This window comes from Prionailurus bengalensis, chromosome B3, assembly GCF_016509475.1.
Source record: "Prionailurus bengalensis isolate Pbe53 chromosome B3, Fcat_Pben_1.1_paternal_pri, whole genome shotgun sequence".
NCBI classification, from domain to species: Eukaryota; Metazoa; Chordata; class Mammalia; order Carnivora; family Felidae; genus Prionailurus; species Prionailurus bengalensis.
In genome coordinates, this window is record NC_057355.1 from 132840520 (window position 1) to 132865576 (window position 25057).

The window sequence follows — 25057 nt, forward strand, 5'->3', positions numbered from 1 at the left end:
GTAACAACAGTTATTTGTTCTCAACATCTTGTATATATTATTCCATTGTTTTCTGGCTTCCATTATTGTTGAGTGGACCTGTGTCATTCTAATTGTCTGTCGTTCCTTTGTAGGTGATCTGTCCTTTCTCTGGCTGCTTTCAAGATCTTCTTTGTCTTTGATGTTCTGCAGTTTTACTACGATGTGTCTAGGCATGGATTTCCTTTATTTCCCTATTTTGTATGTGTTGTATAAAAAACATTTAAATAAAATATTTTACGCTATGAAATATACATTCACCATAGAAAATTTGGAAAAACAAATCTTTGTAATTCTTGCTGATAGATTAGAAATTAATCAACTAGCATTGAAAAATTTAACATAAAAAGCAACATTCTTTGCTTCGTTCTTCTCCACACTGGTTCTTCCCAGAGGGCTACCACTTTTTTTTTTTTAAGTTTATTTATTTTTGAGAGAGAAAGAGTGTGTGTGAGTGGGGGAGGGGCAAAGAGTGAGGAAGAGAGAGGGTCCCAAGCAGGCTCCACACTGTCAGTGCAGAGCCTGATGCAGCACTCAAATCCATGAACTGTGACATCATGACCTGAATGGAAATCAGGAGTCACATGCCTAACCGACTGAGCCACCCAGGCACCCCAGAGGGCTACCGCTTTTAAAAGCTTATGTTTATGTCTTTAATTTTTTTCATGTCTATAATATGTTTTATAACCACTGTTTCTTAATTCACTAACTTGTAGGTGGTATCTTTTAGTTCTTTGCTACGGTATATCAGGATCTAACACTTTTCCCTGCTTTTTAGGTCCATACAGTAAAATCACTATCTTTTGGTTCATTTATTGGCTACTTTTATTATTTTAAGGAATACATCTAAATATTTATTTTTTGTGAGATTACTATATTTCAGTATATTTTGACTCCCAAAAGATAAGGATATTTATGTGCCTTTTTAAACTACATCTTTTCTCACCACACCTTCTAAGCTCTGCCATCTGTACTTTTATATTGCTAAGGATGATCAGATACACATTTTGTTGTATTTTCCTAGTTAAGACGACTACTCTTTGTAAATTGACTAAAAGTGGAGAACCAATAAGCAGCATATTTACATTATTGAGACTATATGAATATTACTTCATAGAGGACCAGATTTACTTTTTGTCTGCAGCTCTTTGCTAGGGGTTCCCTAGAGTCTTTTTTTTTTTCCACTCTTGGACAATTTTTTGTTTTTCTTAGGTTCTTCCCCCCTTCCCCCCTTCCCCCCTTATTATATTGCCTACCTTTATTATGGCCAAAAAATCTGTCATTTTATGCTGTTAAGTCTTTGGGTTCCCCTTTTCTTAGGGACCTTCATCTTAAAGCTTCTGTCCTTTTTTTTTTTTTTTTTTTTTTTTAATTTTTTTTCACATTTATTTACTTTTGAGACAGAGAGACAGACAGAGCATGAACGGGGGAGGGTCAGAGAGAGAGGGAGACACAGAATCTGAAACAGGCTCCAGGCTCTGAGCTGTCAGCACAGAGCCCGACGGGGGGCTTGAACTCACAGACCGCGAGATCATGACCTGAGCCGAAGTCGGCCGCTTAACTGACTGAGCCACCCAGGTGCCCCAAGCTTCTGTCCTTTTTTGCTTATTTGACTGGTTGCTTACTAGGTTTGCTTCAAGGCTGTCATTCCAGGACTTAACTCCTCCCCTGAGTTTTCCCTGCGTTTTCTGGATCTCATTGTCTTCTCTGTATATTCTTCCATTTTGTCACCACATCATGAAGAAACTTAAAAAGGATGACAGGTAAATTTTTCTGAGTACTTAGAACTCTTAAAGATATCCTTGTACTTAACTGATACTTTGGATAGGTACAGAATTCCAAATTGAATTTTCCTCACAACTTTGAAGGCATGGCTTCATTATCTTGAGGCTTCTCATGTTTATGCTGAGGAGTTGGTTGCTCATGTGATTCTTACTCCATTATAGAATACCTGGGATTCATTTCTCTGGGAAGTTTTAGGATTTTCTTTGTGTTCTTGAGGTCTGAAATTTGCTGTGATAAACATAGGTGCTAGTCAGTCACTTTTGGATTGGGTACCTTTTGTACCTTTTTAATTTGAAAATCCATGCTTTTAGTCTGGGGAATTCTCTTTATAAATTATTTCTTTAAAACCATGTTCTTTTTTCATTGTTCTCTTTTGGGAATTCTGTTACTAGTTGGATGATAAACTTCCTGCTTTGATTTTTCTCTTTTTTCTCCTCATTTTTTACTTGATCTTATGCTACTTTGGGATGTTTTATTGACTTTATTACCTTCCTCCGTTTTTGTTTTTTTTTTTAAGACAAACATATTTTAAAATTTCTATAAGCTCTTTGTTCCGTTTATGTATCTTGTTTTGTGGATTCAGTATTACTTCAAATTTATCTGAACATAATTAGAGGATTTTTTTTTTAATTATATTTTGTGCCCTAATTGATGGTTTCCTTCAGAGTCCATTTTTTTTTTTCTCTTTTATGTGTAGGCTCTTTTTAAAAATGTCTGCAGGGGCGCCTGGGTGGCGCAGTCGGTTGAGCGTCCGACTTCAGCCAGGTCACGATCTCGCGGTCCGTGAGTTCGAGCCCCGCGTCGGGCTCTGGGCTGATGGCTCAGAGCCTGGAGCCTGCTTCCGATTCTGTGTCTCCCTCTCTCTCTGCCCCTCCCCCGTTCATGCTCTGTCTCTCTCTGTCTCAAAAATAAATAAAACGTTAAAAAAAAATTAAAAAAAAAAAATGTCTGCAGACACACAGTTCCTAGTTTAAGAAAAGGCAGTAAAGAGGCTTACCTAGAATTGTGTGGGCTAAAGCTTTGCTGTGGGTTTTGTTTAAATAAAGCAAACAGTGGGGTGTCTAGGTGGCTCGGTCTGTTGAGTGTCTGACTTTTGATTTCAGCTCAGGTCATGATCCTGACCCAGGATCATGGGATCAAGCCCTGCATCGGGCTCCATGCTGAGTGGAACCTGCTTGAGATTCATTCTCTCTCTCTCCACCCCCTGCTTCTTGCCCCTCGGCACACATGTTCTCTCTCTCTCTCTCCCCCCCCCCCCCCCCAAAAAAGAAAGAAAAGTGTTTTACAAGGAGCTGCAATTGGCCTTGAAATTGTAGAGGCGTTTCCTTGGAAGTGTTTACACTCCTGCTAGCTGTCTAGATTCTCCCCAGATAATTTGTTGAATTCCTTTTTAAAACATTTAATTTTTTTTTTTTTTTTATAAGTAGACTCCATGCCCAACTTGAGGCTTGAACTCCTGACCCTAAGATCAAGAGTCTCATATTCTCCTCAGCCAGCTAGGCACCCCAAAACATTTAATTTTTTAAAAAAATGTCTGAGGCTGTATCATTGGTAAACCTTGTTTTCTGTTTCACGTCCTTTGTAGTCTTCTTTGTTCCTCACTTCTCACAGTTGGATGCTCTTTTGTTACATGTCATCCAAGTTAATTATCTCAACGTTCGTTATCAACTCCCAAATTTATATCTCCAGCTAAGACTTTGCATCTGAATTCCTAATTCCTGTGCAACTGCTTATTCTACATTTCTTCTTGGATATACTGTAAATTATTTTAAGCTTATCTGAAACCTAATTACTATCTCCTGCAGTCTTCCTCATTCTAGTTAATGGCAGCACCACTCTTCTAGTTGCTCAAGCCAGAAACCTAATGCTGTTCTTTCTTTCAAGCTTAGAACCATTCCTTTCCTCTCTCTCTCTTCTTTTCCTTTTCCCTTTTATGTTCCTTCTTCCTTCCACCTTTACCAAATCCTGTCCACATCTACCTTCAGAGTATATTTAAATTTACCTATTCCTTATCAGTTCTGCCTCTACCATCCTAGGTTAAGCCATCATCCGTGACTTGCCTTATCAGAATAGTGTCCTTACTGGTCTGTCTGCTTTCAAACTCGGCCTCCTACAGTCTGTTGCACACAGTAGCAAGTGTTTCTTTTAAACTGTCAGTGAGATCATGCTTCTCCCCTTCTCAGAACCTTTCTGGTGGCTCCCCATTACACACCCACGTGTAAAAGTAAGATTCCTTCCTGATGTTGTCACCTACCACCTTCTCCCTCCGGCTGCTTTTCTTTGCTATCCACCAGATATACTTGGTGTGTTCCTCTTCCAGAGCACTCAAAGAACAGCATGTCTGAGATGCTTTCACCTTTTACCCTGGCATATTTTTTTCCTTATGTCCATATAACTCAGAAGTCATCCCTGTGAAGTGCTCTCTAGCCCCCCACTCCGTAACCCACTTTTTCTAAAGCTTTATTTTTCACCATAGTACTTCTTATCTAAAAGGCATTTCATGCTTTCATAGTTCAGATATTTTTTATCCAGGCTCAGGTTATCAACATAAAACATGTTATACTTTAACATACATTTTGGGTTTTTTGAGGTTCATCTTCTTCCCCTCCCCACCAGAATGTAAGTTCTCTGACCAGGGGGGTGGGTGGGTGTGTGTGTGTGTGTGTGTGTTGTTCATTGCTGTGATTGAGTGCCCAGAATGGTACCAGACAGTAGGAGCTCAGTAAATCCTTGTGTCTTAATGAACGTGTTATCTCGCAGCTTTCCCAGGGTTTCTGGCTTTTCTGCTCTGCCTCACAGACGGTATTTGTCCATAGATATTGTTTTCCAGAGGTTGTTGAAATCTCATTTGCTGTGATCCCCTTCCTAACCCATGTCTTTAAATGTGTGATATAATTTGTGATTACATAAATTTTTTGTGTACTGAAATCATTTTTTACTGTGTACATTCTGTAAGTATTTGATTTACATCTATCCCACTGTTATTGATTGGTAAGTATGTTAGAACATGTTAAAATAGGACCCTAAGGAGGATAGGGATATAAGTATTTCTAATGCAGTAAAATTTCTGGTTATTTCTCCCTCTACCTCAGTGGGTAATCTTAGAAACTCAGTTTGGAGGCCACTGTTGTATGTTGTTAGGATTTTGTCCTTAAGTTCTTTACTTCATTTTTATGGACTCTCCAGAAGGAGAGGCTATGAATGCATATGCCCAGTGTATCATGTTGGACTAAAAGCATTTTGAAGGAGTCTTAGCAAAGAGAGGAGTGTTTATATTCAGACAAAAAGAAAATCTCCCCTTAGTTCTGCCGTTGCCTTCCTCAGAGGTAAGCACTGCACGTAAAACAGTTTGTAGTCGTCTTGGCATTTTTTTCATATGTATGTACATGTATGTCTTTTCTGTGAAAATAGAATTACATGTATATTTATATGCACACCATATATGTACATATAAAATACATCACATGAGTTTCTCAGTGACATGTTTTGTTCTACTTCGTATGCCTGGAGAAAAGTATAATGACATGGTGATTAGGAGTATGGACTGAGGGAGTCAGACTGCTTAGGTGTTAATCCAGATACTGCTGCTTACTCGGTGACCTTAACCTTTCTGTACTCCACTTTCCTTAGAATATGTAAATGCCCTCTGCTGGTAGATATTTACATTGGAATCTGTGGAAGGATCTTTTCTTACTTTGCATTCTAAAGTTGGGCCGGGAACAATAGTTGATAATAGGAAGCCTCAAATGGGCTCTTTTTAGACATTTTGTTACTCCTCTGTTAGAGCGCTTTCCTGCTTCTCTCTTTGAAGTGAAATTTGCTGCCCTCTAGTGAGCCAACTGGTTTTCTTAGCGTTTGGCTAAGGATGTGCTGTTCTTCCTAATGTTTATACTACAGAGACCTGTCAGCTAGGGCTCTTATTTCTGTTATGAGTCCAAAGCATTGTAAATTGTGAAAATTACTTTCTACCTAAAGATTTTAAGGAATTAGATTAAGTTTACAGATACAGTTGATTAATGAATAAAGATTCTTTTATAAATTTCAGTACTTTTTCTTTTTTCAGTTATTGTGAGCACCATCTCTTTAACTGGGAAACCAAAGGTTACAACTCATCATAAGAATTCTTTTGTAGAGGCTATGGGGAGCCATGTCCACCATCTTGCATCTTTGTACAACTTGTTGCTTGGCTAGTAACCAAAGTAAAAATGAAAACTAAAGCCACAGAAAGACGTTTCATGTTCTTGAATTAGAAGATTTTAATATCGTTAAGATGGTGATCCTCCCCCAAATTGATACATGAATTCACCTCCATTTATGTTAAAATTCTTGCTGGCTTTTTTGAAGAAATTGGCAACTGGTCCTAAAATTCATATGGAAACCAAAAGGACCTAGAATATCCAAAACTACTAAAAAATAAGAAAGTTGGAGGACTTACATTTTCCAGTTGGAGAACCTATGACAGAGCAATTGACTAGCACTAGCCTAAGGATATACATACAAATTAGTAGAATCAAATTGAGAGTCTGGAAATAAACTGGTACATTTCTGGTAAGTTGATTTTCAACAAGAATGCCAAGAGAGTTCAGTGGGGAATAAATACACTCATTTCAACAAATGGTGCTGGACAACTGGATACCCACAGGCAAAGAATGAAGTTGGACACTTACCTTATGTAAATTAACTAAAAAATGGATCCAAGACCTACATGTAAGAGCTAGAATCATAAAACTCTTAGGAAAAAAGTACATGTAAATCTAAATGAGCTGGGATTAGGCAGTCGTTTCTCAGATGTGACACTCAAAAGCATAAGCAACCAAAGAAAAAAATTGATAAGTTGGACTTAATCTAAATTAAAAACTTCGGTGTTTCAAAGGATGCTATCAAAATGAAAAGATAACCCACACAGTGGGAGAAGAATCACTCATCTAATAATAGTCTATCATCAAACCAAGGCCAAGTCTTCATTTCTCTTATCTATAAATTCCTACCATACCATATTCATGCAGCTGAATTGCAGTATTACCATATATATTTTAAGAGGTCTGTGATTGTGGGTCTAATACCCTACCAACCCTCTCCCTATAAAGGATATGCTAAAAACTGTGCTGTACTATTTCAAGGGTAAATGAAACTCAAGATACTAAATAAAACAACTTAAAAATAATTTCAATCCTGAAAATTATAGTTTAATAAAGGGACAGAAATATGTTAAATTCATGTCATATCCAGGTATAAAGTACTTAATATTATAATTTTGACTTCAGATCTTCAGTGCTCCTTGTCAGATGAGGTAAATAATAGAAAATTCTTTGTGTGTCACGTGTCTGCTTTCAGCCAATCAGAAGCCAGAATTATTTTGTAGGCAATAATAGGGTTTTTTGTTTGGAGAGGAGCTTTAAATAGGGCTTACAAGATATACGTGGCTTCATATTAATTAAGGCTTCTTAGTTGTAGCAAAGAGAACATTGGTCTGGTTTGTTTAGCATTTTCAAGTTTACTTTTGAGTTCTGACTCCAGAAATGTACAATCCTATCTTTTTAGTTGTAGGTTTTAAGATGTTATTCACTCTTAATACTTTTTAATAACAGCCTTAATCACTTTTTATTTTTATGAAACAATATAATGGGCTGTGAAGGAAAAATTGCCAAATATTAAGAGGGAGAGAGAATTTTATGAAAATGTCTTCAAGGTTTCCATCACCATCTTTACCGATTTTCTTCTCACCTGGGCCAATTGACTTAGATTCTGTAACAAGTTCCTCTTGTTCACTGAATGAGCTAGACAATATTTCCCATCTTTTAAGGAAAATATCAACTGATATCAGTGAAATTAAGGGAATGAAAGCAGCAGTTTTGACAGTGGAAGCAAATCTTTCTGATTTAAATGTTAGAGTGTCACAGAATGAAGCAAAAATCTCATCTTTGGAGGTTAAAATGAATGAATGCTCAACATCAACATCTGAATGCAATAAACAGTTTGAAGATCTTCAAGAGGAAGTAGATTTTGAATCACAGTCAAGGACTACTGATGTAAAAATAATTGGTTTCCTTAGAAACATTGAAAAAGGTAAATTTTTAGTATGTGATATCTTATAGATAACCTTTGAGACAACTCACTAGTTGTCTATATATAGAGGCAGCAAGTCACAAAACTTGAACTTCACGGACCTTTAAACAGCAAAGTTGGAGTCTGTATGATTAATTTAGAAGCCTGGAAGTTACCAGTATTCTCTTTAGTGGATCTCTGTAAAATGTTTTCAAGAGAGATGAACATAGAGAAACAAAACTTGAAATGTGAGAGAATAGTCCTCTTTCATGTATCTGTCTTGTGAAATCTCTTAAAACGTGTAATTCTTTCATTGTTCATTGTGTTAAAGGGACCTGTAGTAATACTACAATTGGAAGAGCTTCCTATAACCCTAATATTTATCAGTTTCCCAAGCTGTCCTACAGAGTACAACTTGACCAAATGACATCTGTATTTGAGGTCAACTTACCAGGATTTGCTGTGTTTTTGCTATGATAATTTTGGAAGGAATTCTTTTTGGCATACCACTAAAGAGTATTATGTTAACTTCTATTTTAAAAGAAAATAGCTGATAGAATTTTGAATGGAGTATAGTTTTTAAAATGAAAAACCCCTTTTAGCGAAACATGATAGTTGGCAGGCAGTTGCCAACTTATGTACATGTACTGAGTGAGCAAAGTTTGTCCTTACGAAACTATTAGTAATACATACACTAAAAAGTAGTAACAGTCATCTTACTGTATTTTAGTATTTGGAACTCTGTCAGTCACATCCCTTTCTACACTGTACTGTACCACTTTTGTTTTACTTTTTTGATTTTTAAAAAAAAAAATTTTTTTTTTCCAACATTTATTTATTTTTGGGACAGAGAGAGACAGAGCATGAACGGGGGAGGGGCAGAGAGAGAGGGAGACACAGAATCGGAAACAGGCTCCAGGCTCTGAGCCATCAGCCCAGAGCCCGACGCGGGGCCCGAACTCACGGGCCGCGAGATCGTGACCTGGCTGAAGTCGGACGCCTAACCGACTGCGCCACCCAGGCGCCCCAACTTTTTTGATTTTTAAGTTTAAGTGAAGTATAGTTGACAGTGCAGTATTAGTTTCAGGTGTGCATAGTGATTTGACATTTACATACATTATGAAATTGTCACCATGATTTGTAGTACCATCTCTGACTATAACTGGAAGTTTGAACCTCTTAATCCTCTTTACCTATTTGTTCTTCCCCTACTGCAACCACTAGTTCTCTGTATCTGTGAGTCTGTTTCTGTCTTGTGTTCATTAGTACTCTTTTTTAGATTCTACATGTAAGTGGAAATCATATGGTACTTGTTTTTCTCTTACTTTACTTAGTACCGTCCATCTGTTGCAAATGGCAAGATACCATTCTTTTTTATGGTGGAGTAATGTTCCTGAGTGTGTGTGTGTGTGTGTGTGTGTGTGTGTGTGTGTATGTGTATGTATGTATCACATCATTATCCATTCACCTGTCTGTGGACACTGAGATTGCTTGCATATTTTGGTTCTTGTAAGTAATGCAGTAAACATAAGGGTGCATATATTTTTGCAAATTAGTGTTTTCATTTTCTTGGGGCAGATACCCAGAAGTGGAATTAACTGGATCCTATGGTATCTAGTGTGCCGTATGTATTTCTATATTTAAGAAATTTTTTTTTTTTAACTTTATGGATTTATTTTGAGAGAGAGCATTTGTGTGCAGGGGAGGGGCAGAGAGAGGGAGACTGAGAATCCCAAGCAGACTCCCTGCTGTCAGTGTAGAGCCCTATGTGGGGCTCAGTCTCATGAACTGTGAGATCATGACCTGAGCTGAGATCAAGAGTTGGATGTTTAACCAACTGAGCCACCTGGGTACCATTGGTATTTGTAGTTTTAATTTTAATTTTTAATTACTGTTTTTCACAGTGGCTGCACCAACTTCCATTCCCACCAGCAGTATGTGAACATTCCCTTTTCTCTACATCCTTGCTAAGACTTGTTATTTCTTGCCTTGTGGATACTAGTCATTCTGACAGGTGTGAGGTGGTATCTCATTTTGGTTTAGATGTTGGAACATCTTCCATTTGTTGGCTATCTCTATGTCTTTAAAAAATACCTGATTCAGCTCCTGTGCTCACTTGCTTTTCTTAAAGATTTGGGTGTTTTGTTTTTTTTCTTAATGTTCATGTATTTGTTTTGAGAGAGTGCAAGGCGTGCACAAGAGTGGAAGAGAGAGAATCCCAAGCAGGCTGCACGCTTATAGCATGGAGCCATACCATGCTCAGTCTCATGAGCCATGAGATGACGACCTGAGTTGAGATCAAGAGTTGGACACTTAACTGACTGAGCCACCCAGGCAACCCCTCCTCTGCCCTTGTTTTAAAAAATCAGATTGGGTTTTTTTGGTGTTTTATGAATTCTTTATATATTTTGGATATTAATTCCTTAATAGGTCATTTGCAAATATCTCCATTCAGTAAGAAGCATTGTTTTATTTATTTTTTTAAAGTTTATTTTGAGAGCAAGTGAGAATGCACTCAAGCAAACGGGAAGGGCAGAGAAAGAGAATCCCAAGCAGCCTCCACGCTGACGTGGAGTCCAGTGCAGGGCTTGAACCCACGAACCATGAGATCATGACCTGAGTTGAAATCAAGAGTTGGGACCCTTAATGGACTGAGCCACCCAGGTGCCCTGCCTTTTTGTTACTATGCAGAAGCTTTTTAGTTTGGTGGAGTCCCAGTTGTTTTCCTTTTGTTGCCCTTGCCTAAGGAGACAAATCCAAAGAAATACTGCTGAGAGTGATACCCAAGATTTTACTGCCCCCCCCCCCTTTTTTAATGATTTCAGGTCTTCTATTTAGATGTTTATTTCAAATTTATTTTTGCATTACTGGAAGAAAGTGGTCCAGTTCCTTTTATTCTCATGTAGTTGCCCATTTTCTAAATACCATTTATTGAAGAGACTCTTTTTTCCTGCTGTAGATTCTTGCCTTTTTTTATCATAGATTAATGGGGTACTTTGCACATTTTAGCACTGTTATTTCTTCCAATCCATGAGCATGTTGTATCTTTCCATTTATTTGTATCATCTTCATTTTCTTTTCATCCGACAGTTTTCTGAATATAGGTTTTTTACCTCCTTGATTAAATTTATTCCTCAATATTTTATTCTCTTTGGTGCAGTTGTAAGTGGGATTGTTTTCTCAATTTCTCATTCTGCTACTTTGTTACTAGTGAATAGAAACAGGTTTCTGTATATTTTATATCTTGCAACTTTACAGAATTCATTTATTCTAATAGTTTTTTGGTTGAGTCTTTAGTGTTTTGTATATTAATCATCTGTTCCTTTCCAGTGTGGGTGCCTTTTTTCCTTTTTTTTTTTTTTTTTTGTCTCATGGCTAGGACTTCCTGTACTATGTTAAATAGAGGTGGCAAGAGTGAACATCCTTGCTTATTCCTCATCTCAGAGGAAAAGCTTGTAGCTTTTCACTTTAGGATATTAGCTGTGAGTTTGTCCTTTATTATGTTGGAGAACCTCTATATCCGTTTGGCTGAGAAGGTTTGTTTATTTTATTTTTTTATTGTAGAGCGCACACAAGCCAGGGAGAGGGGCAGAGGGGAGAGAGAGAGAATTTTAAACAGGCTTCATGCTCAGTGTGGAGTACAACGTGGGGCTAGATCCCACAACCCAAAATCAAGAGTCAGACGCTCAACAGACTGAGCCAGCCACGTGCCCCTGGCTGAGTTTTTATCATAAATGGATGTCAGATTTTGTCAGATGCTATTTCTGCACCTCTTGAGATAATCATAAGATTCTTAATCTTTGTTTTGTTACTGTGGTGTGGCATGTTGATTGATTGTGGACACTGAACCATCGTTGCGTTCCTGGAATAAATGCCACTTGCTCATGGTGAATAATTATGTTAATGCGTTATCGATACACTTTGGTTTTAGATCAGGTGTGCGCCTGATAACCTCCTAAGCACTATGGTGGCGGCGGGCAGTTTGGAGAAGTGTGACTTCTTTCCATCCTATCTTTGAAGTGTAACTGTGAGGAGATTATGAACCCATTTACGAAATAATACTCCAGCTAAGTACGTTTTCTCACAGGAGATTCATGCTGCTGTAGGATCTGGGCAAGACCTCTGAACGTCATACTTGCTCATTGTTCTCTTCATCTCAGTCCATGCTTATAGTTTGTCTTTTGGAAACGATCAGATAACTCTGCTGTGTTTTGGTTTGCAGTTCCAGGGGTGGGGGAGTGGGTTGTGATGGTGAGAGCCCAGGTGATGGAGGGAGATGTTTCTTATTTTGATCTTGGAGTTGGCTGTCGCCTGTCAACTATGGCTCAAGGTGTGTGTCTACACAGTACCACCTCCTGGCTTTTCCAGCCTTTTACCTTTATTCTGAGGCTTTACCTCTGGTCCAAGAAAACTGGCTTCCAGACAAAAGAACAACAAGGAATTTGGTCTATAAATATTATTAAATTGCCATGTTGAAGCTGTAAGTTTGTTGTTGTTGTTTTTTTAAAGACTTTAAGAACCTAGTAAGATTATTTTAGGCTTCATTTCTGGAAATATACATGTATTGTTTGTTTTTAAAACTTAGTAAAATTTGAAAATTTGTGTCCTAGGAGCTCCACAGAGGCAGTTGTTATCCCGACTACAAATCGACCCAGTAATGGCAGAAACTCTGCAGATCAGTCAAGGTTGGTAATCATCTTAAATTTTCATCGTAATCTAGCATTTTTCAGTTGCTATTTCCATTTCTTACACCTCATTTAATGTATTCTGTGTATCTTAGATCCTGCCCTAAGATGCTATATTTAGATTTGTGAAAATATTTTAGGGCCAGGAGACAAGATCTGCATTTTCTTCATGTTATATGGTGTTCGTATGTTTCGTCTCATTCAGAATCTTTCTTGCTTTGATGTCGTTTCACCTGAGTCCCTGGAATCTGCTGGCAGTCACTTCCTGCTCCAGGGACAGTTTGAATCCCTAACCTTCTTTCCTTTCTGCCCTGCTTTGCCATTGTCTTGAGCTGCTTTTATGTTCCTTAGCCTGTTCTGCCTTATCCTCACTTCCACTTCACTTTAGAATTGCCTCACCAGGGCCACACTTGGAATTTGTTGTTCTCAGAGCCACTGTAACTTCATTGTTTGCCTGTCTCCTCCACCCCCCACAAACAGACACACATGCCACGGTCTGCTTTAGGACAGGGACTAGTGCCTTACTTATCTATGTTCTCAGTGCTCGCCCCGCCAGATGCATGCGCAGACCCTAGTAAATGTCCACTGAGTAACAGAGGGGCCATTGGTCACCTGCAGCCTTAAATTCAGAAACCTTCTTTTCTCCTGCTTCCTTTTATTTCCCCAAACCTGCCCGTTGTTGGAAGCTCTGGTGGTGCCTTGACCCCCCCCTGTGGCTCTTGCTTCTTCCCCCTTGCTCAGGCTTCCACAGTCAGTAGGTATATTTCCTTACCCCACCTACCTCTGTCTCAGCAAGAAGAACTTGTCATCTTTCAGGGTCCCCTTCCACCCAGATGCTAGATCCTACCCAGTCGATGAACACTAGTGTCCCCATACTCCTATAATCTTAATCCTGCCCCTCTCCTGGCTTCTCCTTTTTGCCTGTGAAAGTGTTTAAATACTCCCCATCCTTGATGTTGCTGTCATCTCTCAACATTCCATCCTGTTTTCCACGTAAGGGTATTTTCTTTCAAAATATTTGGCAGCTAAGCTCTGTGTGTGTTGTATCCACTTCACTGACATTCCCGCATTCTTTTTGTTTTCTTTAATTTTTTCCTTTTCTCCATGGTGCACATACAGTTTGAAGCATCTAGTCCTACAAGGACTATAGCCTTTGCTTATCTCCTGTCGTGGTTTTTATTCTGGGAGCCCTCTTGTTTCTGCATATTCCTCTTATTTATTTTTCATATACTGACTTGTTTCATGTATGCAACAGTTTCTTTTATTTCTCTGAGGATATTAAAGATAATTTTGGGTATTTTCTCCCCTCCCTTCTTGGTCTCATTTTCTCCAGGTTGTTTGTTTTGACTGCTGTCTTTCATGACAGGTTTTCCACAGATGTCTGGGGATCCTTGATTGTCTTATATTTATGAGTGGGACACTCAAAAAGCTGATAGGCATTCTGGGTTCATTAGTTAGGATGGAGAGCTTGTGACTTCACATTTGAATATAGATCCTGCAGTGGAGACTCGTTTGTTTTGTCTCTTTAGTTAGGGATGCCCTGATGTCGCTGTTTTTAGGCCTTTCCTCTTAGACTGGTGAGGTTCTCCACAGAAAGATCTCTCAGAATAGTGGATTGGGTGCCAGTGTTCTGGAAGCGAAGTGAGGAAAAGAGGCTAGGGGAGGTACCTCAACGTTAATTACTATTAATTACAACGTTAATTAATGTTTGCTCACACCTCCTCCCTGTTTTCAGAATGGTGTTTCTTTCAACATGCCGGCATCTCTTGGTCTAGAGACCCTCTGGTTTGGCCTTTCCAAGAGTCTTAAGTTCTGCCTGTCTCCAAGGGAGAACATAGTCAAAGGTTATCAAGAAATCTAACTGCTTTTTAAAATTTCAGTACTATACGTTTAGTTGTTGTTGTAGCACCATTCTGTCAAAGACCACGATGCTGCATTTATAGGCCTCTCCGATACTGGCCAGTGAGAAAGCACGTCTCCAGTGAGTCCAGAAAACTTCAGTTTAGGGCAACAGGTGTGGTAAGGGTCAGAAATGACAGAACAGATTTATAGTTTAGGAAGAAATAACTGCTTCTGAAATAGACACTTAAACATACCTGTATTTGCCTTGTCTTTCTCCCCACCCCTTCCCAGAGTCCCTGTGCTACCGGCTTCTCAGCCTTTGGAGAATCTTGGGATCCACATTGGAATGTCTCATTACTGGCTTAAGACTCAGCTTTTGCAGGTCTTAGCTTTTGACTTGCAAAATGTGGTTGTCTCTCCTTTTATAGTTATTTTCTTTGTGACTTTATGTTTTAATAATCTAACCCTTTATTGACATTTCATTGGGATTTTAGGAGGAAACAAAATGCATGGGTTCAGCCTGTGGTCTTCACAGAAGATGTCCCTAACTTGTGTCTGTCTGCTTGACCCAGGTGGTAATGTTAACCTTGCAGAGGAGGTTGGTGACGCTTGTAGGACGGAAAGCTCAGTTTTCAGTGCCCACTTTTCTAAACCCTGTCATATGTGACATGTCATCTCCAGTGTTTCCTTTGGTCTTTGATCATTTGGCTTCCAGGACTTCACCATCTCTGTTCTTCTGCTGATTCCATTTCATTCTCCGTTCTCATCTCCTCTCCTCCTGTCCCGCCCCTTAAAATGTTAACTTTTTCCTGTGTCCTGCCCTGAGCATTATCTTCATCTCTTCTCTCTTCTTCCAAGATGCAAACTGTTAGAGCTACTTGGCCAAGTGCAGGGTGGTGAGAAGCAGGCGGCAGCCTCGGACCGAGTTCTGTACTCTGCCTTTGCCAGCTGGGCACCTCTCGTGCCATTGAAGAGCAGCAGAGGGCATGCTGGTCTCCGTGACATGGGAGGGAGGGAAATCCACTCCTTCCACTCCCCGTGAGGGTGCAGTGGGGATGGCGGCACTGACTGTGACACTTTGTTAATGAAACGCTTAGTTCACCTTTAGTTTGGATGCTGTTTCTCTTCTCTCTCCTCTTATTTCAACTTCGAAACTGAGAGCCCCACGAAGACTTCAAACTAAATAAATCTGAAATTGACATTTATCTTCGCTCCCCTTTCAGTATGCTCTTTGTCCCGTCCTTGTTGTTCTCTTGGGTCCGGTTTCTCCTTCACTCACCTCCAATCTGCATCTCTCTCCACCCTCCACCACCCTTGCAGGGAGGACGGCTCTGCTTGGTTCCCAGCATGGGAGTTGCAGGTGCAGCTTCTGTGAAGGGCCGGTGCTGATGGTGTGGAAAGGGTCTCCTCTCCCTCTTTTATGGGTTCAAATAGGACAAAGGGTGAGAATCTTTTCATTCATTCAGAGCCTCACCATCTCTTCTGGGCGCAACAACCTGGTAGCTGAGATCTAGGACTCCAGTCCATTCTTAGTACTACCTGTTTTTCTGAAAACTAGTTTGATCGTGTCACTTCCCTACCTAGAAACCTCTCGTGATTCTTTATGACTTCTAGATCAGAATCCAAACTCATTGACACATACAGGATCCTTTAGGCCTCTGCCTTCCCTGCCACTCAGCCTGGCACACACACCCCTTCCAGCCACACCACATTTCTCAGCGGGTCTTAGATTCCTTGCGTCTTAGAAAAGCCTCTGCCTTTTTTCATGTGGTTTCCTCTGCCGGACATGTTCTGTTTATTGTCCAAGTCTCTCCCCCCGGGTTATTCCCGCTTGTTCCTTTATTATCTGCTTCAAATGTCCGTCATCTGTAGGTTTTGTCTTGATTCCCCAGCTGGAATAGGTTGGTTGTATTCTCCCAACGCTTTATTCCCACTCCTTTTGGATCAGCTTTTAGGATATGCTATTCTGAAATTTTATGTACATCTGTTTTTCTATCTTCTTTGTGTACTTAGCACAGTGTTTGGTTAAATGGTGTGGATTTTGTTCTCTGTTATTTGCCTGTTAACCTTAATTGCAGCTCATTAACTTTCGTCACTTGATGGCATATTGATAGATTAACCATCTCTGTGCTTGTAGCGTATTTTATAAAGTAGTCAGGCTTAATAAACATATTGTAGATGATGTGAACTCTGGTTATTAGCGTTGCCGGTCAGTGTTTTCTGTGCTGTATTTTTTTTTTAAGTGCCCCTTCATCTTAAAATTCCTTTTCAATATAGTCTTCTCTGTACAACCAGGCAGAAATTATGCCAGGTGAATTCTTTTCATCAGGATGTGTTCTCTGTAAGTGGTACTATGCAAAATGAACAAAACAGATTCTAGACTTTTAAGTAGTCTTTGTGTCATAATTCTAGGGAACGTGAGGATTCTTCTATGTATTTTTAGAAAATATTGTGCTTAGAGTAAGTTTATATTCATATCCCATTAGATGCCTCGTATAAGAACCTTTCTGTCCTGTAGGCAGGATGTATTCATTCAAAGTCCCAGGTAATGTGTTGTTATGAGGAGAGGAATACTTCCTTAAAAAAATGTTTGGCACAGAATTGCAGCACCATTCTGGGGTAGAACCGTTGTGATTTTCCTTTGAAAATAATTACAAATATATAAAAGATTGACATTCTTCTCACTTGTGTGATGTTGGGAATGCAAGGTATATTCAAAAGTAAACATTTATGGCCAATTTTTTTGGCTCAGATTACTATGACATGGAATCCATGGTCCATGCAGACACAAGATCATTTATTCTGAAGAAGCCAAAGCTGTCTGAGGAAATAGTAGTGGCACCAAACCAGGAGTCGGGGATGAAGACTGCAGATACCCTTCGGGTACTTTCAGGACACCTTATGCAGACACGGTAGATGGTTTCTTTTTCTTGTGTAGCTTTTTTGTGTTGATTAGATAGTGCAGGTTGACCATTAGTTTCCAGCTCCCTTCTCCCCATCCTAGCCCCCAGTGTAGAGTGCTTTCATTGAGTCAGAAGTTAGGCCGGGCCTGGTAACCCAAATTCAGTTTTCAGGGATTCCGGTTCATCTTTCTTGTTCAGAAGCCCATTAACTTGCAGATAAGTCAGTCGACGATTTAGCCCCGTAAATAAGATTCTTTTCTTTATGCACATCCAGGAAATGAAATTTAAAAGCCAGGTGATCAAAACCAGGAAATCTTTGCACAGAAAGTTAGCAGATCGGGTTGGGATGATTCTTCCCTTAGAAAATGGACTGTTCGATAAAGGACCAAACCTACAGATAGTAAAATTAGCGTAAATACAGAACTGCTGGCCATTGTGTTCTGAACACAGATGCTGATTTTTCAGCTTATTTCCATGAGACCTTATGAAGATCAAAAGGACGATGTTTAGGGCGGAGGGGAGATTGTCCTTAGTGCAGCCTGGATGATGCCGCCGCGATTGGCTGTAGCCATTGTGTGTTAGCGGAATTCATCAGGGCTGTACCTGGAAGTCCTACCAAGTCGTTTTTGTTTTTTGTTTTTGTTTTTGTTTCGTTTTTAACTGAAGAAACCAACAAGTAAGGGAGCGATAGTTCTGCTGAAGAGCACTGTAGGAGGCTCAGCGTTTTGTGTTTGTTTCCCTAATTCTCTGGTATTTTCTATCTGTCTGGCAGAGATCTTGTACAACCAGATAAACCTGCAAGTCCCAAGTTTATAGTGACGCTGGATGGTGTCCCCAGCCCCCCAGGATACATGTCAGATCAAGAGGAGGACATGTGCTTTGAAGGAATGAAACCTGTAAACCAAACTGCAGCCACGAGCAAGGGACTCAGAGGTCTCCTCCACCCACAGCAGTTGCAGTTGATGAGCAGGCAGCTTGATGACCCAAATGGTAGCTTTGCAAATGGTGTGTTGAGAGCTCAGATTTTCCCTTTCCAGGGTGCTGGCATTGTGAAGGAAATCTGGGGCTTGTCTCTCTACCTTGAATGCATATTGGTTGGAGGCCTTGCTTTTATTTGTAATCCAGTAGTGGCCTAGTCTCTTCTCTCGGACAAAATACTAGTTCAATTTCAGACTGTCCTGTGTGTGTGTCTGGTAGTGGGCTATTACACCAGGGCCACAGTGGAGCTCGGCCGTGAGAGGCAAAGTCTCTCTCAGCTGTGCTCGCGAAAGGGTGAACCATCCCTCTTTCTACCCGGTGCGCTTTTTTTTTCCCTGTAGCAACTGTACCTGTTACTTTCCCTTTGTAACAGCAGTAGTCTCTCCTGTAGTTAACTTGACAGAAAAATGAATTAGGATGTTGATGCTATTTTTTACCTCAATGAAATTCCCTTGAAAGGAGTTTCTCACCTACTCTGTCAAGATACTTCCTGGAGGTTTAGCAAAAACCTTATGTTTAAGTTAATATCAAAGCATAGTATTTAGAAGTGAAATGAACAGTGCTGGTAACAGTACGCTTTCAGGCAGATGAACCTCTATCACTCACAGTTCTTCTCTCGCTGGATCCAGTGGCGAGTGCATGCACTGCCGAACGCTGTCATTGGTGACAGGGAATGGTAGTCATGTTCCTCCTGTCTTCTGAAATTTGTAGAAACACCTTCATTGGTAGGGGAGACAATTACTGAAACGTAAAATGAATAGCATCAAAGTAAAAACAGTAATGGGTTTTGATATTCTTCCAAGTTAATCCTTTTCTTGGCAGAGACATGAAGATGTATTAAATCTCTTTTTCAGTCGATAAAAATATAATAGCCTTTAGGGGGAGATGATGAATGAGGGAGGACGTAACTACTGTTGAAGAGAATGCTTTTTCTGCCGAGTCAATAATGTAATGTCATGGCTTTGATTAGTGGAGGGAGTTGAAAGTCTGACCCTATCAAAAGAAAGAAAAAATTTTTAATGGTACCAAGGTGCTTAAGAACTACCGTAGTCCCGCAGTACAGATTTCTTGACCTTGTGTATTTTGTCTAAAAATGAGAGAAAAATTGGTAGCTTATGTACGTTAGGGGCTAATTTTGTTTAAATGTAGATGTCCACATGAGGCTTTACTGATGTATATGTCATAGCAGTGACGCTCTAAATAACATGTTAGTCAAACTTCTTGCCTAGGTTTCACAAGTGCCATGGCCATTATGGAGACAGCTGTGAGGAGCGGTGAGCCCCCTTTACCGCTGCTTTGATCTGGGACTCAAGTGTTTCACTGCTGCTCAAGGATGAATCTTTGTAGTAGTTAGAACTGAAGTGAGGCCTTGCAGAGAGGCTCTGGTCTTTCTTGCTCTCCCCACTCTAAGCAGGGACTTTGAAACTTTTGTGATTTCTTTTGCTGGCTTTTGTCCAGTGTTTCAAGGATGCTGTCAACCGCAGTCCCCCTCTGCCCCTAGCCATTAAATGGCAGCACAGATTTTATGGCTTGCAATAAAAAGTGAATTTGCCTAATCTTAAACAGGGAAAGTTTTAACGGATCATGAAGTAAGTGTTGGGGAAAACCAGAGTCGTGACCTCTGTATATGTGACTTAACGTTTCCATTAGATCACATTTCCTTGTAAAGTATTTAACTTCTTTAATACAGCCCATGAGTATCTACTGCATTTTCCAGCCACTCTGCTCTTGGGTATTCTTCAATTGACCTGGGCCAAACTGACTTCATTTGGCCTGGGTTCTCACGTATATACCATAGTGTAAAGTATGTTTTTTCAGGAGGAGGGTAAGACACATTCTCTGCAGACAGGAGGCTAGAAACACTTGAAATTGGAGAAAACTGCTCTTTCCAGCCATACGAGATTTTATTTGAGACTAAGGATACCTTTCTTGTTTTTAATGTTTTCTTTATTTTTGAGAGTATGAACGGGGAGGGACAGAGAGAAGGGGGAACTGAAGATCTGAAGCAGGCTCTGTGCTGACGACAGCAAACCCGTTGTGGGCCTCGAACTCACAAACCGTGAGATCATGACCTGAGCCCATGTCCGACACTCAGCCAACTGAGCCACCCAGGTGCCCCCAGACTAAGGATACCTTTATATACTGGTGGCTTTTACCACTTCTAAAGTAGCATGGGAAACTATATATTAGGCATAGTTTTACATTAGCTCTTTGACGGTCCTTCTCTGGGCTCCAGGACTGGTTTTGTATGCCTTGTTCTCCTGTAATGAAGACTGAGATTGGGTCACTGGGTCATTAAATTCTAGTATCATAGAATACTAGCTGCTGCGCTGTTCGGGTTTGACTGGTTGCCTCTTTGGCATTTTTGTTTCATTCAGTCTAAAACTCTAAGGATGACATTATATTCTTTTTGCATAAATGAGGGAACTGAAGTTGTACTAGGTAAGACTTGCCGCAAGTGTCTGGCTCAGCTAAGTTACAGAGCCACATTTGAACTGCCTGACCTCGGACAAGAGGACTAGAGCAATGTGGTTGAAGTGGTATTTGCTTTCATAAATGAGAATGTGAACCATAACATGTAACATCCATCCATGTGGCTTTGAGGCTTTTTTTTTTTTTTTTTTTTTTAAAGCTAGGGTGTGTTGGGCTGGGAGTTGGCAGGTTATTACGGCCTTTAGGTATAATTTTATTTGGCTATTCTGTGTTTTAAATGTGCGTTAGTTGCCAGTGTTTAAAATTTATGTCACATAAAAAGGTTTTTGGTTTTCTGAATCAGGAGATAATCTGGCAACACGGGGCTCACTTTCCCACACCCTAGTGATTGACATGGTCATTGGACATGACCTCGCAAGGGATGGCAGGGAGCCCCGTGGATGGCACAAGCACTTGCTCTCCAGGCTGCTCTTCCCCACCTTTGTTTCCTTCACATCAAGGCTTTCTGCCACCGTGCATCTCACACCCAGCCAGGCTCACTGTCAGTGGTCTGCGAGGCCCCCGTGGGTAATGGCATTTGTGACCCATTTTAGGCCAAAAACTTCTCCTCACGTTGATGTGAGTTTCTTATTAACTGGACTTAGAACTAACTGCGTATATACCTCGGTGAGTGGGAAGATTTCCGTGTTTGAACTACACCTGGTCTTGTCTGAATGTGAGAATTTGTTCACATTGTCTATCACTTTGTGTTTCCAGTTTTCCTTTCATTTGATTGGCTCCCTACTTGACGTTCTTCCCTCTCTTTCCCATTTAATTTGTCTCTGAAATAATACTGGGAATTGGGGTTTGGGGGTACTTAGCACCCCTGAGTACTTTGCTCTTCATGGTGAGAACTTCAGCCTACTTCCTGGTGACCTTATATAGCAGGCTGTCATCTGTGTTAACCAGATTATCGGACTCGTTTCTTTTCTGACTCTGCACCTAGAGGAATGTAAGAGTTTGAGCCTGGGTTTTGAGGGAAATGTACTAAAGGTGCTGTGTACTGAATTGATCATAATTAATGAGATACTTTTAATTCTTTTCCCGGTTCTAGCTGAGATGAGTGAACTGAGTGTGGCCCAGAAACCAGAAAAACTTCTGGAGCGTTGCAAGTACTGGCCTGCCTGTAAAAATGGGGATGAGTGTGCTTACCACCATCCTGTTTCACCTTGCAAGTGAGTAGCAGCAAGCTGATGGCTGATTTTCAGGGTTAATTCTAGATCTTAGAGCTTATTCTGGTTTTTTTCTTTCCTGTGGACAAGTTTGACCTTTGTAACTAACTGCAGTAACACTTAACCATTGCCCTCCAAGAATAGCGTACGTGTGTGTGTGTTTGGCAGAGTAGAGAGATGGGGGAGAAGTCTTCTGCACATTAAAGAGATAGGTATGTAAGTGCCCTGGTTTGTACGCATTGTGTACATACACTGCTATTAAGACATTGGAGAAAAAAATAGTCACAGGCAATGATAAAACATTTTGGACTTGGGTATAATTTTTCCTTAGAAGTTGGCTGATTCAGTGTCATGAGCTTTGAGAGGTGGCTTTTAGATTAAAACAAAAAAATTTTTTTTTGGCCCTAGAGGTGGAATCTCTCCATGTAATTTTTTTTTAACTTCAATTTTAATTTATTTTAGAGAGACACTGCAAGTGGGGGAGAGGGGCAGAGGAAGAGAGGGAATCCTAAGCAGGCTCCACATTTATCACCGAGCCCAACACAGGGCTCAATCCCACACACAACCCTGGGGTCATGACCTGCACCGAAATCAAGCATTGGATGCTCAACTGAGCCACCCAGACACTCCTCCGTGTTTTAACTTCTTCTTTTTTTTTTTTTTTTTTTTTAATTTTTTTTTCAACATTTATTTATTTTTGGGACAGAGAGAGACACAGCATGAACAGGGGAGGGGCAGAGAGAGGGAGACACAGATACGGAAACAGGCTCCAGGCTCTGAGCCATCAGCCCAGAGCCTGACGCGGGGCTCGAACTCCCGGACCGCGAGATCGTGACCTGGCTGAAGTCGGATGCTTAACCGACTGCGCCACCCAGGCGCCCCATCTTCTTTAAGGAAATTTTGATGTGAGAATGATATGGATGTCCATAGAGGGAGACCAGAGAAGGAGTCTGTTTTGTGTAGCAATGCCTTGCACATATATTGTGCCCAGTATATTGAGTTTATTCATAAAAGATTGTAGACATGGATCTGACAGAGTATGTGGTGTGAATTCTTACCATAAGAAACTGTTTTGTCTTTCATGGTGGTGGCTTGCTTGAGTCGAAAATCTGTTATTACCCTCGGCTTTCGGATAAACCTCTATGTTCTGTTTTGAAATCTGCGCTCACTTAAAAGTTGAGTTTCCCAGGGAGCCTGGCAGGCTCAGTTGGAAGAGGAGTGTGACTGTTGATCTCGGGGTTGTGAGTTCAAGCCGCATGTTGGGTGTAGAGTTTACTTCAAAAAATTGAGTTTCCCTTTTTTTCTATTCTGTGTTTCTCAAAACAAGTAGTGATGGGGTATAAGGAGCCTCTCTACAAAAAAACTGATCATGCGTTGAGAAAAGTAAATGTGACTGTTTTTGTTTTATAGAGCCTTCCCCAATTGTAAATTTGCTGAGAAGTGTTTGTTTGTTCATCCAAATTGTAAATATGATGCAAAATGTACTAAACCAGATTGTCCCTTCACTCATATGAGTAGAAGAATTCCAGTACTGCCTCTAAAACCAGGTATGTGACCCTGTGCACTACTACATTTAGGTGGAAGATGACATTTGTGATTTTATATGAGTTTATTTTTAGGAATTATCATGCCAGAATCACTTAACCAGTCTTTAAAGAGCAAGTGTGTCTGTCCAGTAGCATTCTGAAGTATTTCCTCTAATGAATATATAAATCACTTTTGAGAAAGAGGGAGAGAGAGAATCCCAAGCAGGCTCTGCTGTCGGGTGTAGATCCTGCCAGGGGGCTTGATCCCATGAACCATGAGATCATGATCTGAGCTCAAGTCAAGAGTTGGACAACGCTAAACCATCTGAGCCCCACCTCAATTTTTTTTTTTTTTTTTACATTTATTTTTGAGAGAGCGAGCAAGTGGGGGAGGGGCAGAGAGAGAATGAGACACAGAATCCGAAGCAGGCTCCAGGCTCTGAGCTGTCAGCCCAGAGCCCGACACAGGGCTCAAACTCAGGAACGGTGAGGTCATAATCCAAGCCGAGGTCGGACGCTTAACCCACTGAGCCACCCAGGCGCCCCAGCCCCACCTCATTTTAATTTTATAACTGTTGCCATAAAAACATCAGTAGACTGCATGACAGATTATTTTGCCAAATTTGATCAGTCTTTGTTGTTATCTTTGTCAGCAGTTACAACACCAGCACCACCTTCTAGTAGTCAGCTGTGCCGTTATTTCCCTGCTTGTAAGAAAATGGAATGTCCCTTCTATCATCCAAAAGTAAGAATTTTCATTTTCCCAAAAATGATTCAGTGATAACTCTTAATTCTGAGACCTGCAAGATCACTAGCAAATTGAATGTCTTGGGTATCCATGGTCCCCCCACCCACACTCCCTGGATCCTCATTTTTGTTAAGGTCATGATTTAAATTCTTTCTTGGCTGTCGGGTGAGCCACTGTTTGGCTCCTTAGGACAAGTGGTCTGAAACTAATGTCAGTATTGTGAGCTCTCAGAGTGAAGCTCCCCTTTGCTTAGTTTCCATTCTTCTCTGCGCCGAAGCCTATGGGTGTGTTTTTCTCCCACCTCGTGTCAGAAACTGCAATGATGAAATTGGTGGTGCCACTTAATACCATCCAAACTTGTCCTGACGGTTTTCACTCCGTGTGCTAAAGATCGATGTATCTCCACCTGTTTAGTTGCTCAGGGTGAAATGGTCTCTCTGAAATTGAACCCTGAAGGCCATTATGAAAGACTTTCACTTCCCCCAACTGCACTTGGGCCATAAATGAGGGTGTCCAGCGAAGGATGGATACTGTAAGGGATGTTGGGTCAGATGTGCAGGGTGATTAGAAGTTTTTATCACATGCCGGATAACTTACTGTTCCTCTTTGACTAGGATTTTGTGTCTTGGGGGAGGGAGGTTCATTTTTCAAGGTTTCCGTATTAAAATATTATCAGACTATATGTCTCTCTCAAATTGCCTTTTTTAAAAAATGTTGAAACTGTTGTATTTAGCACTGCAGATTTAACACTCAGTGTACCAGACCTGACTGCACATTTTATCATCCCACCATCACTGTACCGCCACGACATGCCTTGAAATGGATTCGACCTCAAACCAGGTAAAGATTAGAAATCTACAGATTTGGGAGAAATGATCACTTT

The 25057-nt window shown here is 40.4% G+C and overlaps 1 protein-coding gene across 6 annotated transcripts in view; it reads left to right on the forward strand.

Moving 5' to 3' along the window:
* Positions 1 to 25057, forward strand: part of ZC3H14 (zinc finger CCCH-type containing 14) — a 47616-nt gene that overhangs the window by 21937 nt on the left and 622 nt on the right. For 2 of the 6 annotated variants that reach the window (XM_043556802.1, XM_043556806.1), the window contains 7 exons: positions 12459 to 12533; positions 17128 to 17287; positions 18051 to 18283; positions 21783 to 21903; positions 23311 to 23447; positions 24080 to 24171; positions 24908 to 25014. In XM_043556802.1, coding sequence (XP_043412737.1) covers positions 12459 to 12533; positions 17128 to 17287; positions 18051 to 18283; positions 21783 to 21903; positions 23311 to 23447; positions 24080 to 24171; positions 24908 to 25014 — 925 coding nt within the window. Of the gene's footprint in view, positions 1 to 7235; positions 7870 to 12458; positions 12534 to 17127; positions 17288 to 18050; positions 18284 to 21782; positions 21904 to 23310; positions 23448 to 24079; positions 24172 to 24907; positions 25015 to 25057 lie in introns of those variants that run through there. The other 4 variants (XM_043556803.1, XM_043556807.1, XM_043556804.1 and 1 more) reach the window with 4 other exon arrangements.